This window comes from Ambystoma mexicanum, chromosome 7p (assembly GCF_040938575.1).
Source record: "Ambystoma mexicanum isolate Mex_15411 chromosome 7p, UKY_AmexF1_1, whole genome shotgun sequence".
Classification (NCBI taxonomy): Eukaryota; Metazoa; Chordata; class Amphibia; order Caudata; family Ambystomatidae; genus Ambystoma; species Ambystoma mexicanum.
In genome coordinates this window covers 171,963,815-171,983,895 of record NC_090939.1, presented here as the reverse complement: position 1 = coordinate 171,983,895, position 20,081 = coordinate 171,963,815, and the positions used below count along the sequence as shown (strand labels likewise).

The window sequence follows — 20,081 nt, the reverse complement described above, 5'->3', positions numbered from 1 at the left end:
TGGTTTGGGGGACATGAGTCGGGGCCTGATGGCAGGTGCCCGTCATGGGTGGGGGACATGAGTCGGGGCTCACAAGTGTGCTCACAAGTGCATGGTGCCATGTGGGCTGCCTGCAGGGCATGGGGAGGGGGAAAGGGCACACCCGGGAAGGGACACAATGCCAAATCATGTGCAGGACTCTCCGAGCACCAGCGGAATCCACATACTCTGCTCACGCCAGGCATATCGCGTGTGCAAATCCCCACGCACCCCCGAAATACATGTACCCCGCTCTTGTCAGGCCTATCGCATGTGAGACTTCCCACGCACCCTCGAAATACACATACCCCGCTCGCCCAAGGCCTATCGCGTGTGAAATTCCATGCGCACACCCGAAATACACGTACCCTGCTCTCGCCAGGTCTATCGCGTGTGAAACTTCCCACGCACCCCCAGAATACACATACCCCTGTCGCGCAAGGACTATCGCGTGTGAAATTCCACACGCACACCCGAAATACACGTACCCCACTCTCGTCAGGACTATAGCATGTGAAACTTCCCACGCACCCCCGGAATACACACACCACGCTCGCGCCAAGACTATTGCGTGTGAAATTTCCTGCGCACCCCCGGAATACACATACCCCGCTCGCACCAGGCCTATCGCGTGTGAAAAACCCAGCGCACCCCCGGAATACACATACCCCGCTCATGCAAGGCCTATCAAATGTGAGGCTTCCTGTGCACCCCCGAAATACATGTACCCCACTCGCCCAAGGCCTATTGCGTGTGAACCTCCCCGCGCACCCCAGAAATACGCGCACGCACCCCATCCACCCTGGGCATGCACCACAGGCAGCCCTCTCACCCTCCCCATGCCCCACAGGCAGGCCATCCACCGTGTGCATGCCCCACAGGCAGCCCACACCACAGGGGGTACTTTTTCTATGCAATTTACCTGGCACGAGCGGGGGATGCGTATTCCTGTGCCCACATTGCATCCCAGGGTGCGCAAGTACATTTTCACACGTTTTGCTGCCGTCAGCGGGGTACGCATTGTATTTTCACGCGATTACAGTGTAGCGGCCTTGTAAACTGGTCCAGGGTTAGCACGGCCCTTTGCGCTGCATTGGGATTTCTATGGCTTTTCCTTGCGCATGGTGCGTTCTTGCGGGCGTAACTGGTGCTGCGGGATGTTCGCTGCACCAGCGCTCAAAATGGCTTGGAAAATCCATGAATATGCGGTGCACCGGAATGCTGTTTAGCGCACAAAGCTGGTGCACGCTGGCGCACGCTCTCTCTCTGCGATGCTCATGTGCGCTGCCTCTGCGCTGAAATCTATGAATTACCCCCTTAATCTGTGTCTTACAACTGCAGTGCCTGAATGCCTCTCCCCACTAGTTTGGTCAATTTTCAAAGAAGCATCAATGAAGAGAATTTCCCCTTCCGCTAGAGCATTTTCTTTCACCCGGGCTAATTCACCATAAAATTCGAGTTGAGCAATCATGCACATGATCACCTTCTTCTACAGGTTCACTTATGAATGTGGCTAGGTTCACTATTTTACACCAGACTACCTTAATCGCTGGATTAGAGATCATCACCTCATATGCAGATGCTCTTTGTGACCTCAATGTAGCCTTGGGTCTCTCTAAAATGGCAAATAAGGCATACTCCATATAGAGAGTCATGGAACAGCTCGTGGTAATGCTTGTGGACTTCTTAATGGCAAATGTGGCAGCAGCCAAAGATTGCTGGCATATAATGTTGGTGTAGATTTGTTAAAGTTATTCATGGAGGCAATGCTGGCATACATTGATGAAAGAAAGTTAAAATGCTGGCTTTAATTGTGGGAGCAGCTTAGTGAAAGTGATGTACAGTCGTAATGCTGGAAAACATCTGGATGCAGATTCCTTAACAGGATTTACAGTGGTGAGCACAGCTTCATTATTGTGCTCAGAAGTGACAAAACTGGGATGCAATGTGGGCACAGGCATTGTGTTGTAAAATACTCCTGTGTACTGATGCAGACAGTCTTCTATTGGATTATTTCTTGTGTTATTCTAATTATGCACTGTATTGCCTTTTACTCCATTATTTGCACACATTTGACATAAATGCACCATTTTAACCCAATGCTGAAAAATACTTCTGAGGGAGCAATAGCTCCTCTCACTTGCTATGCTTTGTCTCTTATGCTAACTCAACGTAGATCTTAGTGCCCTTTCACTGAAAATATTCACCATCCGCCAGGAATCTAATGGTTTAGAATGTTGGTGCCCCTGCAGGAAACATCCTCCACCAGCATTAGAATCTGCATCCGCCACTAAAATATTTTAGGCACATGGCCCTTGGAAAGTGCATCTGTTACTGGATGGGATTACACCAGAAAAATTCTGAGTCCAAATAACCTGACAAACTCAAGAAAATGGCAAGCTACTGTTTAACAATGATCTAAAACAGGGAGGTTACAACGAACATCAACAGTCTCTCAATGATTTCCACAAAGAAATGTTTATATACTTCATTATGCATCAGTGTGATGTCATACAATGTGGCAATAATGAAAAACATATCAAGGGTTGGGATTGGTTAAGGTAAACATCTAGATATACAATTATATAGGAGCTAGGATTGTTATTGGCTGTCCTTTATCAGGTGGACGTATGCCTACCTCTTCAAACATGGAATTTCTGAAAATAATGTTACACAGTGTTTCATTGGTCTCTCAAGCTTTAAGGTTCTTCATTAGATGGACAAATCCAAATTGCTGTGCCATGTCTGGAACATTTGGTTCATTTAGCAACACATAAGCCAAGACCCATGTGCAGGGAGATAGGACATGAAGCTACCTCACCACCCAATCAGCCCAAAATCTCTCATCACCCATGGCGTCTGCCATGAATTGTATTTGTACTTGGCCTTGCAGAGTGTTCTCATCCTGGGAATGCATGGGAGTGAGGGCACTCGCTATCATATCTGGAACTCCAAGTTCAAACTCTATTCCCATCCTTGACTCAAGTGACAAGAGACCACCATTTTGGTTCATTCTGCAGTTTTTTTAAATGCTTTAAATGAATTAAACTTGGGAGCCTTCGTCTTCTTTCTTGCCCCTTAACGTGAGAGGATTCATCCTTCGCAAACATGTTCTTCTTCAGTGTAGATGGCGCACCTCGATTTCTAGGATCTTGACATCAGGCCAGACAGCCTAGCCACGTAGCTTCAGCAACCTGTAATTCTACTGCGACACAGCTTTTCATTCCCCTTTTTAATGGTTTTTGACTTATTTATTTAATGATACCAATGTCCAGTTTCTATACAATGGCGGCTTCGTCTGCATTCTATTCAATACTTATAGCTAGCCCACACAATGACTTGATCTATCTTGCTTTTTAGCGCCTGTACATTCTTCAGGCTTCTGATTTCTGCAGAGCTTTTTACTGTGTAATCTTCTTTTTTACACTTAAGAGTATATTTGATTTTTTACTTAGTCCTTTATTCTCTAGGATCCATACATCATCTTCATTCAGTATCTCGGGACGTCGTGCACACTTTCTTATGACGTCATTCGTTCATTTTCTTACCTCTTTCTCATATTCCTTCAGGGAGTTCCTCCTGCGGGCTGTCATCAACTCGAGGGTAAATTCAACATGGTTGTCTTAATGGATACCGCTTCTCATATGCTCACTGTATTATTGGTACAGTATCTGAGGTTAGACAGGCCAGGGTCTCATGATTCCAATATAGGGGACTTAGGGGGCAGGATCTCCCGCAGATTTATACATCTGCTCCTCTACAAATTCTTCGATTTTGTTGCAGTATTTTCCATTGACAGCCAACAACTGAAAAAGGAATACATAAGGGAATTAAATACTTAACTACAAGTCATTCAGCAAAGTTGGCCTTAAGCATGATTAACATTCAGCTACATCAGAGCTGGATTAACCATGGAGCAAAAGGATCATGTGCACCAGCCCACTCCCCAATCTCGAAGGGCCCCCCTGATGCAGACACATTTCCCAACTTTACTTTCTATTTTGTAATTGCAGTCACACTTTTGTTTGTGAGACATGCCTGTTCAGTTATCTACTATTAAAACCACATTCAGCTCATTTAAAATCTTTGTGAACTGTTCAAACTGTGAGCGCTCTGTCGCCAAAATGTCATACATTCTGCAAAACAAGAACATAGTGTTTTACATCAGAAATCTGAAAGGGCCAATGGAATTATTTAGCAGGGCACATGTTTGCTTTTTGTACTTTGCATGTGAACTGGGACATTATCAAAGACAGACAGCAAACTTAAAGGCTTGTTTCCTAGCCACGTGCACCAGGATCTCTCATCACGCAAATAATCTGGCATCCATTCATTTCCTCCGCAAAACACTGTCAAGAAAGCCTGACATTCATTCTGTGTTTCCAATGATACAAATTCAAAACATTTAGCTTATGAAATAAGTAAATGAGTTTTGAAGCAAAACAGGTGAAGTTGTATTCAAGAACTCCCTGAAAGTGTTACCATTGGGAGAATTTTAACTGGTTGTGTACTTACCTGTGGTTCACAATAGTACCAAGGCATGGAAAAAGAGGAACAAGCCTGTGGGAACCCCACACCGCAACCCCTCCACAATAATATACAATAATTTCCATATGAACAAAAGCTAGTTTTATTAACTTGCAATTAAAATACTTAAAAGTATTAAGTAGACAAGTTAAATTAGACAACAGTGTAAGCAAGACTGTAATTTCATTGTCCAAAGATCAAATCTGCTAGTTTTTGCTGCTGCAAACATGCTTTTTTTGTTGCACAATCTATTTTTGCACTGTTTTTGCTCTCAGTTATTTAAATTAGAGTAAATAACTCACTTTGAGCCACTGAAGACCGTAAATATGTTCTAATCAGATTTAAATGACTGAAACTCTGCTCAACAATCATCAGCAATAGCACCTGCAACCAAGATCTTCAGGGCAACCTACACATTTGGAAACAATAAATATGTATTTGTATGGTGAATACATTGCAATAAAGAATGCTTATATTTGCACTATCAACAGCACATCATTGGGACTCATTACAAGTTTGGCGGTAGCCTTGCCGGTAAAACCGGCAGGCTGCGCCAAACTTGCAATATTCTGCAGCAGACGCGAATGGGAAATTACCGGGGTATTCCGGCCCCGCCTGACCCGGTTTATTCCCATTCGCGGGCGCCACAAAAAAGATGCTCCCCATTCCCATTCGTCCCCATAGGGCTGAATGGGAATGGGGAGGTTTGGATGCACCGGCACTGTTTATAACAGTGCCTGTTCATCCGACATGCTGTGCTCACGGGTGCCTTTCTGCCCGCCAGGTCCGACCTGGTGGGCAGAAAGGCACCAGCGAGCACAACTCGTAGTTTGCCGGTCCGGGAAGCTTACCGGTACCATAGTTCCCAGACCGGCAAACTCATAATGAGGCCCATCGTTGGCTTTGTCAATAACTATTGTCTACTGAACCATGTGTAAACATGTTTGAATGATGCACACCGTGAACTGAATCACTCTTATAGATTCTCAATTTTGGTAAATGAGGTACAGTGAGATTAAATGATGTTCACAGACCAGACACTTTTGTTAAGTTGTGAAGTAGACATTTGGGCACATTCGGCAAATTAGGCACTAGACTACATAGCTACCCAACTCTACTTGGCACAGGTTAATAGCACCCCAAGCACATCTTTTGGTTTTACAGCTGTACTGCGGAGACCTCTCAAAGTCACCAGTGAACGAAAATGCATCTTAAGGTCACCGGCTTGTAGACATTTGGCCTCATTACGAATGTGGCTTTACAGTGACAACGGTGCCGGTAGTCCTAACAGCACCGTTGTTTCCGTACCGCCACATTACGAGATCTGCTCATTACGAGCAGAACTCGTGATTGCACCGGCACCTTTATCAATGTTGCTGGTGCAATCATGCCCCCCACCCCTATTCTGCCCTAGGGGCAGTATGGGGATCGGGGATCCGCCCACACCGGCACCCACGAATGGGCAATTACCGGCCCATTCAACTCGTAATGGGCCGGTTATTGCCCATTTGCAGGTGCCGGTAGCGAGTTTGGCGGTAGCCGTGCCCGTAATACAGGCACGGCTACCGCCAAACTCGTAATGAGGCCCACTGTTTCACAATTCATAGAGCTTGTTATGCACCACGTCCATTCCTAATTACAGAATATTTACACTTCCTAAGGGACCTCCTACTAACAATAGTGACTGCCGATAACCGACTCACAGCTGTACCTGTAATCAACTACTACTAATCGCTCCCGATTTAAAATGCTCTTCTGACAACAAAGAAGTTTTCTAAACATGTCTGACAGGCTGTATGTTGTCTTGTTATCTATGTACTTGAAAAGCAAAGAAAATAAAAAGATTAACAGAACAAGGCTCTAAAATTGAATTCCTTAAAGGCATAGTGTATAATGACGGATCATGGTCTCATGTGAATGGTTGCTACCCTCGGAGGCATGTATGGTTATGAGTTATTGTGTGTGTTCTGTGTGAAGCGAGGCTTGTGAATGAGAGTGAGTGCCATCGAGGCGCTATGGATATGGCACCATTCATTACAAACAAGAGCTCGGCAGAGGTGGACTCAATACTCAGCTGTGACTTTACCCTATGAGCTGAGCCACCACATGCTTTACTTGCCTCCAGCTGTCTTTTTTGTCGGGCTTCACAATTGCAATATGTATGAAGTCTGCAGCTTCTCACAAATCCCATTCCCTAGATTTCACATGCCAGCCGTTCATCCTTAAAAGGGTTGCAAAATAAGTGCAAGTACAGAGCTCAATAGCACCCCTTATAAACAGCCTCAAGGGGGGGTCATTACAAATGTACTTCACAATGTACTTCACAACTTCTGTTTCATCTGACTACTCCCGTGCTCTTCTAGGTTCCATGTGATAATGGCGCCTGGCAAAAGTTGTAGGTGATTTTCTTTTTTTTCCTGACCCCTAAAATACTTTCCCCAACTATTCTAGGAGGGGTTTAATTTTATATTATAAACTCCAATCCTAGAATATCTGGGGAGCGTGTTTGATTTTACTGAGGTTGCATTTTTTGGGAAATGCTGCCCCCTGGCAGCCATTTCCCAGGTGACTTCATCACTGGGCACCCTTTTTAGAAAGCACTGAACAGAATGCTGGTGAGTGGTAGCCCTCAAGCTCTAGCAAAACACGAAGGACTGTGCACTTTATGTAAATCACCAAGGATAATCTGCTTAGATGGCTCAGGAGTTGCAGATTCCAATCTCAATCACTTAGCTCTGCATGTAAAGGTTCCTGCTGTAGGGTTTCATGTGTAGCATTGTGAGGATAGGTTGTAATCCTACCAAGAGAGCTTGGGTGGCTAACCCATGTGCTGCAGAGATGCTCTCAATCACCTGGGCCCCCTGAATGATGGCACACTGTCCCCCCCATCAAACCTTTATCCAGCCTTGAGCATGATTTATTTTAGGTGTACCCTTTCTAGCGTCTGTAAACCAAAGAGCGCATCCCAGTGCAAAACAAAATTTAGATAATATAACATTTGAATCCACAGTGTAATTGGACAATCACCTTCAATTGATAAAAATGGCCTTGTATAATTCAAGATGTACCGCTGTGTTAAAGCTTCTTTTGGGGCACCCTAAACATCTTTATGGTAAATATTTTACAATGGCTTATTGTATTGGCTGTTATGGTTGCGCCACATAAGCCGATGGCGAGGAGCTCCACCCTATATGCTTTCAGATCAGGGACAGCAACGTAACCACTCCATTTAGCGTTAAAACGAAGCACGCAATTGGGCAATTGTTTCTTATTATGGTATCCATATTATCTATGAAACTTTTAGAAATGATATAAATACCATTAGGGTTTATTAAGAGTTAGTACCATTGTATATCTGATTTTGTGTTTGATGCTCCATCTTCACTCCCTGCCCCCCCCCCGGCCCCAGACATAATTTAGCCAATGCAAAAGAAATGCCTTATACCCAAAAGTAAGCCCAAGTGATACCTTCCAGATTACATGACATAGCAATTCTTTAAGTTACACTTTTGGGTAAATATTTTGCTTATGGACAGTTGTTCACTCATTGGCAACATTTGGTGCTTAGAACTCCTCTGTGTTTTCCCTTACAACATTACGGCATTTTACGGCTTGTATGTTACGATTATGTCATTGAGTCAAAGGAATATCATTTGTACTCAGGATATGTAAATAACGTTGACGCTGTTTTCATTTCCCAAGGCCTTGATTGAAACAGGTGAAATAGACTATTTTAATAATAATCAATATGATAACCTGTCAAATATTATGTCTTTGATATATTGTGCTTTACACTGTTTTTAGCGTACAAAGGTTCTAATCAATGTTCCATCGATCCAAAGGCGAGAGAAGACTGTGGCTATCCAGGCATTGCGCCTCAGGCATGCAAGGACAAAAACTGTTGCTTTGATGACTCAATCACGGGCGTTAAGTGGTGCTTCTATCCTCTCCCAAAAGGTAATGTAGATATGCGATGTACAAGGCTTGCACAGTCTTCATTGCTCACCCTCTTGATTTCAGATTCCCAAAATTGAAACTTCTGCTTCAATGCTGACATATTTAGGTTATGTGATAATGTAAACAAAAAGGTTTAAAAATCTGTTTTGTTGCTTGTGGCCTATTCCGTCCTTTAGGTCTGCTCGAGGATAGATTTTATAGAACATGGTTACTGACTATATGGGCCTCCAGAATGCTTTGGAATTCAGCTCACATGATGCCTAGCCAGCATAGTCATTGTTGAAGGATCCTGGGACATGTGTAAAACATTCAGAGGTCTCATAGTTAGTAACTATGATCTAGAACATTAATGTGCAATCATTGTGGTGTGTAGGTTCTCATGGTTGAAAGTTAGGTGTATCCTTTTGTACACATGTTTTTTTTTCCTGAGATTGTTCTTTGAAACCATCTAAAGAAATGTGCCTTAAAATGTAATCCATTAAAATTAAAACCAAATGGAGCAGACTTGTGTGCAGCAAGTTGACAACATGTTTACCTAATAATATGAGTTCTGTTGGAAGCAACACGCGCCTCTTGTTTTATGTTAAACTCAGGTATGGTATTAGGTGTGTTATAAAAACAATTAATTAAATAAAGCATATAATATACAAATCCTAAAAACCTAGGTCTTGATTTTGTACTTTATTACATAAAATAGGTAAAGATATTATAAATGAATTCAATATCCAAAAGTAAATGCAGAATGTGAATTTCAAAAAAAGAGCTGACCTATGCCACACTTGTTTCACTCCCTGAGCTTCATCAGGTCTTTGAACTTTTGTATTTCATGAGGTGATTTGTTTTTTCAAACAGTTTGCATTAATAGTCCAAATATATGTATCACATTGTTGATGCTAAGGTGATTAACTGAATGAACTATAATATTAGACCAGGGTTAATTTAATTAAGATCACATTGTGCTTGATTAAGTGCAAGATAAGTTATGGGAAAATAAAAGATGTGGGTGAATCACCCTATTCAAATTGAAGAATTATTTCAAAACGTTAACTCTTTGAAGACGTTTTTAAAGTTTGGCAGTGATTAACTTTAAGATAATGTAGTCCATTGTCTATTGAAGGGAAGGTTGATTTATGTTGTCCTTTTTTAAATTTAAAGTGCATATGATTTATACATACATTTAAAATATTTGATAACAGAATCACATGAATTATTAAAAAACCACATTCATGACAGAATCACATGATACATATCTATTACACAAACAAGGTAAACAGCATTATTATGTTTTTTAAACAATGATATAATAAAATCCTTTATGCAAGTCACTGCAATATTCCATATATCATAATAAGCCACAGACAACACTAGTGGTGTTGCCATAAAAACGCTAGAACACAATTGGTTAGTTTGTATTGGTGATAAGTCGCATACAAATTTCATGTAGCCCTTCATATATTGATTAATAAGAACAGGACAAGCAGACAAAATGTGAAGAGAAGTTTCAACCATGCCATTACACAGGTGACAAATTCTAAATTAGTAAGGGAAACCCTTCCAGGAGCAGGTCTGAGAATAAGTAGACAGCATGTTCAAATGTAATTTAAATGTAGTTGTAGTAATGTGCCTTCTTAAATCTGCATTACGTGTTTTAATTATATAATCAAAAGGTTTAAAAGGGATGGACCCTTGACTCACGTATTCACTGTAATTCTTTTTCCTATTTGGTTTTTCAAGATTAGAGACACAATCCCAATTTAGGGCTTTGATTTTTAGCTTATTCATAAAAACGCTGCTGTTGCATAATTCAGTGTATTCCCATTGCATTCCCCCATGAAATTCCTCACAGGACTCCTTGAGTTCTCTAAATGCTTTATTGCTCTTGTGCATCCCAATATAACCACATCCAGACAACCCGAACAGGGAGCCCTCATCATCCTTAGCATCCGACATTTTCATGTACAGCTTGCAACGGGCAATTTACCATAATGTCAAAAGTGATGTAAGTCCCAATTCACAATGTGTGGCCTCTATCAGAACAGATCTGGGTAGTCCCAAAACCGGACGCCACAATTTGCCCTCAATAGTATTCAACCATAATACTTGTTTTTCCATCAGAATTTCCAATTCATATAATAGTCTTGCAATAATGCTCATTTAATAGATCTTCAAATACCCCTGAATAGAATGGCTGCTCTTGTGAGCTATATAATCTTTTATGACTGCAAATTTCTTAAGAGCTTTAGGAGCCAAATTATCATCATAAAAAGCTCCACCAGGTCTGTTAGGAATGGGAACTTCAAGGTAAACATAGACTCCAACACTTCAATAGGTTCAGCATTAATTTCCAAGTAGAATTGGACAATCTCTTTTTTTATTATCAATTATTAAGATGTAAGCTTTTTTAAAAATGCATCCTTAAATTACTGGCTAATGCATAATCATACAATGCATAAAGCGACCTATTTTAATCCGAGTTGCATGCAATATCACTGTATCATCTGCGTAAGACAACCAAGAATGAGACACAGAATAATCTCTGCAGTTAGCTTAGGTCTCATTTAACTCATCTAATTTATTTTATCTATTAAAATATTGATATATTTTAACCCACTCAATCGAGGAAGCCAGACCACAACTACATAGTGAATGTCTATGGGAGATAGCATCCCAGTGTTAGTCTATAGGAAATGTTGCAACTCATTGAAGGAGCACAGGTTTCCAGAGCAAACAGCGGGGCTCCTTTCTGAGAGCAAAGCAGATTTTGCACAATTCAAGAGCCAATGCCTACCTTAGGAAATGAAAAGAGTGATATGTCTGCCAGAAACATGGACGGGTATGGACGGGTATGAAGTAGTATTTAGCATTCTGCGTTAAACATATAACGTGTTACCATAACCAGTAAATTGAACCAGACAACAGTAAAGGCTTTGTCATACATTGTTTAGGGAAGCAAGGGTAGAATACAAAGAATGGGTCAACATGACCAGCACCTGTAAATAGAATCCAGAGCCACAAGCTATCGGGACAAAAGAATGGCCATTTTGCTAATGGTAAATTGGAAATGCATTGTAAGTTACTTAGGAATAGGGCAACTTCTGAATAGATGTGGATGAATGGCTTACCAATTTTCTCTTTACACCTGTAAATCAGTGCAAATGGAAACCGCTCGATATGGGCGGGAAAGAAATTATAAGTTGAGTTCCAACACAGTTCACCCAGCAGAGAACAGCGGAGGATTGTGTACTAAAAGAAAAATAGTGCGTGTAACTATAGGTGTAAAATGCAAAAGGCAACAGTATCGGTAGATCAAACAATGAAAGGGCAACTACTCACCACTGAGGGGTGCCCAATGTGTTCTGGATAGGACCAGCTATTACATCAGTGCGGTACTTGTGTAGCACGCAGTCTAAGGGTTCTCAAATAGTCCACACGGGGCTCGCTGGGTCTATAAAGAAAAACAGTGGCCCCTTTAGTGTCAAAGTGACATCTATATATGTGAGACTGAAGAGGCACAGAGAAAAACGCCTCGTGTAGCTTAAAACTTACTTGAATTTGTGATAATTGTAGCATCGGCTGATGGAACGTGAGCTTCGGAATCGACGGAGCTCGTTTAAGCCCATCCAGCGGGAGGATGTCCCCAGAGACTGTTGCTATGCACGGAACGCTAGTGCAGCTCCACAAGCCCCTCGCTGCAGCGTAGGTCCGTGAAGCGAGGTGGGCATGCGTAGTAATAAACAAAGAACTATTGGGATAAATTCAAATGAGGGTATTGGGCACTCGCTCGAGAGCGGCGGCCATCTTAGAAGGTGAAGAAATTAATAGATTCAAATAGAGTGTGTGAGCTGCTTGCAAAAGTTTGCATAAAGAAAAGACTGTAATTAAGCAAAAAAGTAATTGGCCATCTAAGTTACGATATGGTGGCTCTGGATTTACATTGTGTGAGAAACAGACAATAGTTCTTAAGGTGGCACAAAAGTTCACTAATAGTAGCAGTTTTAAATTGGAGAGAGGTAAAAAAATGGCCCAAGAGGATATGGTCATATAATGATATATGAAAAAACATCTTTCTTAGGGTGACAATTAAGTTATAGAAAACACAATATACAGACATCTGTTGAGTACAGGCAGAGCTAGCACATACAGAGAGATATTAGGGCAACAAGTCAGATAAAACATTTTAAAGAAAATTCATCATTAAGCCCCTTCGGTAGTAGTGTGTTCAGTGTATGTATCCAATATTTTACTCTATGTGAGAGCATCGATGCATAACACCTCCCCTATAGGGTTTTTTGACAACTTCAAGAATTTGAAATTTTAATTGTGCGATTGTGTGATTATTCTCCATGAAATGTCTGGAGAGGGGGGATTTGATGTTTTTGCATCTAATATTGGATTTGTGCTCCGTCAGGCGTTCTTTGACCGGTCTTGTGGTTTGACCCACATACAGTTTGCCACAAGGGCATTTGATCGCATAAATAACCCCGGATGACATGCAGGTGGCATAGTGGCATAGTTTAATGTTCTTCCCAGTGTATGGGTGAACAATTTTGTCACCTTTTATGACATTGTTACAGTGAGTACAACAGAGACACAGGAAGGTGCCACTTTTTCTAGTTTGTAGGACCATCTGTTTGTCTTTAGGTGGTATTTCTGCTCTGACTAGAGTGTCCCTCAGATTCATACCCCGTCTGAAGGCCATCATGGGTGCTTTAGGGAAGAGTTCTTTCAGTGTCTGGTCGTTGTGGAGAATGCTCCAGTGTTTCCTAATGGATTTACTTATCTGGAAGCTCTGTCTTGAGTACTTGCTGATGTGAAGTAATGGTGTATCCTTTGATTTGTTTTTGGGTACCAGTAGTTGTTCTTTGTCGATGAGTACAGATCTTTCTTTGGCTTCTTCTAGGATGGTGTTAGGATAGCCTCTGGCTGAACATTTTTCCAATAGGGTGTTGCTCTCTGTGTCCAGACCTGCTGGGTCCGAAATTATCCGTTTTAATCTCAAGACTTGGCTGTATGGTAGACTCTTAAGCATGGATTTCGGATGATGACTTGTAAAGTGTAATAAGTTATTTGCATCAGTGGGTTTATAATGCCTATCTAATGCCTACACAACAGACAAAACAGATGGCTTCGCCAATGCTTGTTTTCAACAGGTTTTCAGTGAAACAACCATATGCAAACATCCTGCTTATTAATCAAGTTAGTGAAAACCCATTTGGTTAAGACAGTTTTTCTTGCATCAGGAGCCGGGTTTGCTATTATATCTGCAATCAACTCATTGGGCCTCATTACGAGTATGGAGGTAGCTATGCTACCCCCATACCGGGTTCCAGGTCTGGGTCCCGCAAAAGGGGACTTGCCGAGCCATTCCGACCTTGGAGGGCCCAGTAAATCCCTCCAGCGGGACCCGGTACATCCCCATTCCCATTTGAGCCCCCATCGGGCTCTATGGGAATGGTGAGGATGCTAATGACGGGCCCGTTGTTAGCATCCTGGACTGCTAGCGGGTCCCGCTAAGGACGCCTGGACTGACCAGGCGTTCCTTAGCAGGTCCCACAACAGTCCTCGCAGCAGTCCTCATAATAGGGCAGCTCATAATGAACGGTGCTGGTCCCGTACTAGCACCGTTCATTACGTGGCCGTCTGCCTCCTAATGAGGACCATTATCTTTCCGATTGCCCCTCAGAAAGCATTGAGGAGCTAGATTCAAAGAGATCCCAAGGGAATGTGTTTTGGGAAGGGAGTGGTAGGTAGTGGGTGGGAATGTCCCGAGGACTAGCATAGACATTGGAAGTGAATGGGTGGGTAAAGAATCAAAACTCTCTGTATTCCTTTTACATCTTATCTCTCGCTTACCTTCCCTGCCAATGACAACAGTTTCAGCTCATAGGCAGCGCTTACAGTGTCACCTTATAGCCAAAACAAATTTTACATTGTGGGTGCCTTGAAAGTGATCATATTTATTAAATATTTCATACTTCTGAAACTCTATGAAGCAGAAGGGTTGAGGGGAGATGTCTGCTGCTGGAACTGTCACTGGGTGCACTACTAACAAACATTTTGTGGTCACCCCAGTATTCTGGATAAAAGTTCTGCACCTCCCAGTAACCCCCAATCCTAAAAATGCATGATCCCCTTTAACAAACTGAATTGTATTACGGATTTATTTTTCAAATTATGTATTGTCAGAACATTTCTTGGTGATGAATATGCAGTGAATATTTTGCAATTAAATCACTGGGCACCCATAACAGAACCCACCCAGAATTAGTAATGGGGGCCCCTTTTATTATAATATAGCACTAAACGTTAAGACACCTCCTTTTCCTATCAAATAAAGGATTATTTAGCACTTTCTTTACATGATCAGGGGCCAATAGAAATAAAAAGCTTTTGAGTCACTCATTTCATGAAACCCAAGACGCAGGTTTCTTGTTTCATGTCTACGAGAAACATACAGAAGTATTCTTAGCAATTCACTGACAGGTGTAGTATAAGGCGGAACTCTATGGCTTTTCAAACCTTTTAGGCTTTGTCTGTTTTTTGCTACTGTACATAGACCTTTAGTATAATTTGATAGCATCTTTAATGAGAACATTACACCACAAGAGTTACATATGCCATATAACAGCTAGCAGTATACCCATATCTTTGATTTGAATAGATGTTGGAGGCATGTTGATATTTTTGTTGATGAAGATTTGACTGGAAATTTATTTTGTTATAATTTGTATTGTCTGACTTAATATTTCAGTACAAAAAAGTGCTTACCAGTGTTACGCCATCAACCCAAAGGATCGGACAGACTGTGGCTATTCCGGCATCACACCCGGCGAATGCATGAAAATGAACTGCTGCTTTGATACAGGCATCGCCGGAGTCAAGTTTTGCTTCTATCCTTTAGCAACAAGTACTGTATATGTATTTATTTATTTATTTATTTGTGTATTTATTTAAACATAGTATAATACAGCCCAGTGAGGCTTTTTACACAGCCATTCTTATATTATGGAACACAGTGTATCCTAAAAATATAAATAAAATAGGCATCTTAAAACAACAACCAATTAGAAGCATCACATCAGCCCAGCAGCAAGGAGGAGAGGGCAGGAGCCTTCTCTCCCTAACCCCCTTCCTTCGCCACCCATAACATGGTGAGTTGGGAAACCCGACGTGAGTGAGGAGTCTCATGTTTGTTTTCTGTGCAAAATTGCATTTATGCACAAAAGCATTCTAACAGTGCAGACGAATCTCCTTCAGCCTCTGAATCGACACACAGCCTATGTCACAACGATCCTTGCCTCAAGACGCCATTATCTACATCGTGTTTAATGGCCGCGCAAGACCTTGACACCATTTCCATGAGGTATCTTTGAATCCTAGTGCCGCAGCTTTTGATTGGCTGCTCGCAGATACTCCCCTCCCCCAGACAAACCGGGAGGCGGAAGCTGGCCTTTTGGGCAAAAGGTCACGGAAAAGGGCCTGTTTGTGCCTGTCTTGGCGTGTTGGGCGCTGTCCTGTCCTGCCGGATGCACCTTGGACTGGCACACAATTGTCCCCCTCAGCGGTAAGCACAACAGACCTAAATGCCCAAGCACACCTCTCTCGCAAAGTAACTCTATTCGGTAGAACCCCATAAGCTTGGCCCTAGTGCCCAATCACTTCCCTGCCCATCGAAGCCTAAACCACGGAACAATTGACTTCATACTGTCCAAACGGACCAAAGTACATCTCTGCTGTATACTTAATTTACGCATTAAATGCTTCACTATCATTGTCATGCATGACTCACAGATTGATTACAAGGCCTTGGACTAGGCTATCTTAGCCTCCTCTCGTGTATCCTTCGCCGCTATTCTCTAATCCTCCTGCTCTATCACCTAATGTTATGCCGCCATGCGCTAGCCTACGACCACTGCTAGTAACGATTTTTATTTAGAACAAACGCCTTCAGATTACCCTTGCAATCCTCGCGCCATCACTACGCGTATCACTGTGCCCTGCCTCCTCTATGCACCCGTTGCCAAGTCCAGATGGTGATCCCACATTATTGATGTGATTGCCTTTCCCATGTTTTGCATTATTCATGTGACTGCATCTATTAGGCCCTCTTGCACCCGCTGCCAGCCTTCATTGCTGATTTCTGCATTACTCTAGTGACTGCATCTATCAGGCCACTTGTACCTGCTGCCAGCCTTTACTGTGATTTTACATTATTAATGTGACTGCATCTAGTAGGCCCTCCTGCACCCACTGCCAGCCTTTATTGCTGATTTTTGCATTACTCTTGTGACTGCATCTATTAGGGTCACCTGTTCCTGTTGCCAGCCTTTACTATGTTTTTGCATTATTTATGAGACTGCATCCAATAGACCCACCTGCAGCCACTGTCAATGCTGCACTGACTGCCCTACTAGACTAGCGCCATTTATCCATCCTCGCCATTATGTCCTTTCTTTCCTTTCTCCAGTCATCACCTCTAATCACACCTAGTTTATCTCTGCGTACCTAGGCTGTGGTATCGCACAGTCCACTGTGTTGCCGGGCACCCTTATACCTGAATTTAGTCATGCTCTCACCCTGACCACCATCACAGGATTACTTATTACCTTGATTATATTCCCTCTTAACACCATGGCAACACCCATAGGCCATATAAACCTATCCATGGCTACCAAACTACCAACAGCTCAGTACGTCTCACCCACCACCTTCCTACCACAATTGAACTGGTATGAAACCCAATAACATAAACACTCAACTTCCTACTCACCCTCCAACTCTCTTTAGTCAAAAGATAACTCAGGAGTATTTACACGCAACAATCTGCAGAATCCCAGTGGACACCATGCTCTGCTAACCAACCTTGTACCATCAAACGGAGAAACCTTAGTCTTTGCTCCAGACTCACTAAGCCCCCACAGTCCTTCATAAGTGGGCACACCCAGTCAGCGTCTAGACGGTCCTCTTACAATCTACCCAAATCTGAACTTACTCCTAACACAAAATGCTTAGCCAGCTCTCTCAGTGCCCCTGTGACCACCCTTACTACTTACAAAAGCCCCATTAAGGAAAATCTTAAAATTACAGGAGCCCCTATCAACGCTAGATCCCTTGTTGCCCATGCCAATGCCTATGAAATTGATGACATCATTACTTACAACCAACTTGATTTCCTAGCTGTCACTGAGAAATGGCTCCACAAAGTAGCAGGACCTGCCCTCGAGCTAGCTGTCTGTCCCAGTCAACTTTAACATCATTAGAAAAGACAGAGAAACATCCAAAGGGGGTAGCCTAGCTAACATCTGCAAATCGGACCTAGCCATCAAAGAGACAGAACTCATGCCACTCCCATCAGTGGAGCTATTCTCAGTCAAATTGGGGATATCTCCAGCAAGTACCATCACCCTACACATGATCTACAGACCCCCAGGTCCCCTAGGCCCATTCAAAGAAGACATATCAGGCCTCATTACGGGTCGGGCGGTCCATAATTAACAGTGGCGGTAAACTCGCCGCCACTGTTAATTCCGGACCGCCCGATCCCAAGTCCTGCAGGCGGGAGGTGATCTTCCCGCCAGGTCTGACCTGGCGGGTTGAACACCTCCCGCCTGCAGGCGGACATGGAAACACCGGCAGCATTACAAGATGCTGCCGGTGTTTCCATGATCCCCATTCCCATCGAGTCCCACAGGACTCGATGGGAATGGGGATTAACACCATTCCGCATCCGTGACTCCCGGGACACTGGGGTCGTAATGCCCTGGTATTTCCGGGAGTCACGGAGGCGGAATGGTAATACGAGTCTGGCAGTAACCAGGCGGTTTTACCGCCACGGTTACCGCCGGACTCGTAATGAGGCCCATCGTCTCTTCTGAACACTAACATCAAACCTGGATCCAAAATCATTATGCTTGGCGACCTTAAGTTGGGCCTTAATGACCCCAAATACCATAATGCCACCATTTTAGCAAACACCATTGCAGAAGCTGGCCTCAACATTAAGAACACTGGACCCACCCACACGAAAGGCCGCACTCTGGTCTGGGTTGCAGACATCAACTGTACCACGTCCATCACTGCCTCTGAACCTTGTGTATGGACAGACTACTACCTGATTTCACTCACCATCCAAGACACTCTCCAAATTAACATTGTCACGCCTATGGCTCCACCAGCCTTAACCAGATGCAAAAAGAACTTAACTACCACTAACCTCCTACCTCTAATTCAACCTATCACTAATCCTACCCACCTCCCTACTGACCCCACTGAACTGGTTGCTTTGTATAATAATACTATCAACTTAGCCATAGACATCATCGCTCTACTAAAACTGAGTAAGGAAACACCACTAGCTCATCTCAACACATGGTTTACCCCTAGCCTAAAAGCTCTTCGTAAAGAAAAAAGACAGGCAGGAACTAGCTGGAAAAAGAACCAGTCGATTCAGATAAAAAATCTCCTTACCTCCCTCATAGACAGATACAAAAAAGAAACCATACTAAGAAAAAAAAGAAACTTTCAACGAAAGAATCAAAAAAGCCAATTGAAATACCTGGAAAATCTTCCCTATACTCAGAGAATTAGAATCCCCAATTGCCCCTAACAACTTGTGCACCAAAAACAAAATCTGGTGCACCAACATCAAAAAGCCCTCTGTAACAAAATCGCCATTCTCCAAGATAAAATACTAGCCAAAAAAAACACGCTTCATAAGATCGCTCTTGCAACCCAAGAAGCCCTCCTACAAGAACTTACTAACAACCAAACTAAACCACCCAACCAATTCAAATTCAGATCAATCTCAACTACTGAGGTAGAAAACATCATGAGATCACTCAAACCTTCATGGTGTCTCAGAGACACCTGTCCAGCACCCATTATCAAGGAAGCAGCACACAACCTAACCCCCTTCGTCACCACCTTCGTTAATTCCTCTTTTAAATCCTGTACTGTTCACACCAATCTGAAAGATGCATAGGTTCTACCACTTCTAAAAAAAAAAAAGAACCTAGACACCAGCATCGCGACCAACTACAGGCCAATTACGACAGTACCGTTTCTCCTTAAAATTCGTGATAGAGCCACCTATCTCCAGAACCAATCCTATCTGGAGATCAATAACCTTCTAGGCACCCGACAATCTGGTTTCAGACCTAGACATGGAACCGAGACGGCCCTTATCGATCTGAAGAACCAACCGGATGACCGCAAAGACAAAGGTGAAATCTCCATTCTCTTGCTTTTAGACCTATCCATCGCATTTGATTTGGTTGACAATAAAGTGTTATGTAACACCTCAAATTGGCTGCCAACTTCTCCAAAGAGGCCTCTACCTGGATAAAGTCCTTCTTAGAAAATAGAACTACTAGAGTCTCCTCGCCCTCCTCATCAGCGGACCCAGTACCCATCACATGTGGTGTTCCACAGGGGTCATGTGTCTCCCCCACTTTGAATAATATATTTACAAAGCCTTTCTTTGACATACTTGACAATCTGGGTGTCTCGTACACTAATTACGCTGCCGACACCCAGATTCTCATCCCTATTCAAGGAGACTATCACAAAGATGTAGGACT

The 20,081-nt window shown here is 42.9% G+C and overlaps 1 protein-coding gene across 1 annotated transcript in view; it reads left to right on the top strand.

The window, feature by feature from the left end:
- LOC138525920 (putative gastrointestinal growth factor xP4) overlaps positions 1-20,081 on the top strand; it is a 57,511-nt gene that overhangs the window by 8,358 nt on the left and 29,072 nt on the right. Inside the window, exons 2-3 of the mRNA XM_069636208.1 lie at positions 8,350-8,502; positions 15,254-15,409. Of these exons, the coding sequence (XP_069492309.1) occupies positions 8,350-8,502; positions 15,254-15,409 (309 nt within the window). The remainder of the gene's footprint in view (positions 1-8,349; positions 8,503-15,253; positions 15,410-20,081) is intronic.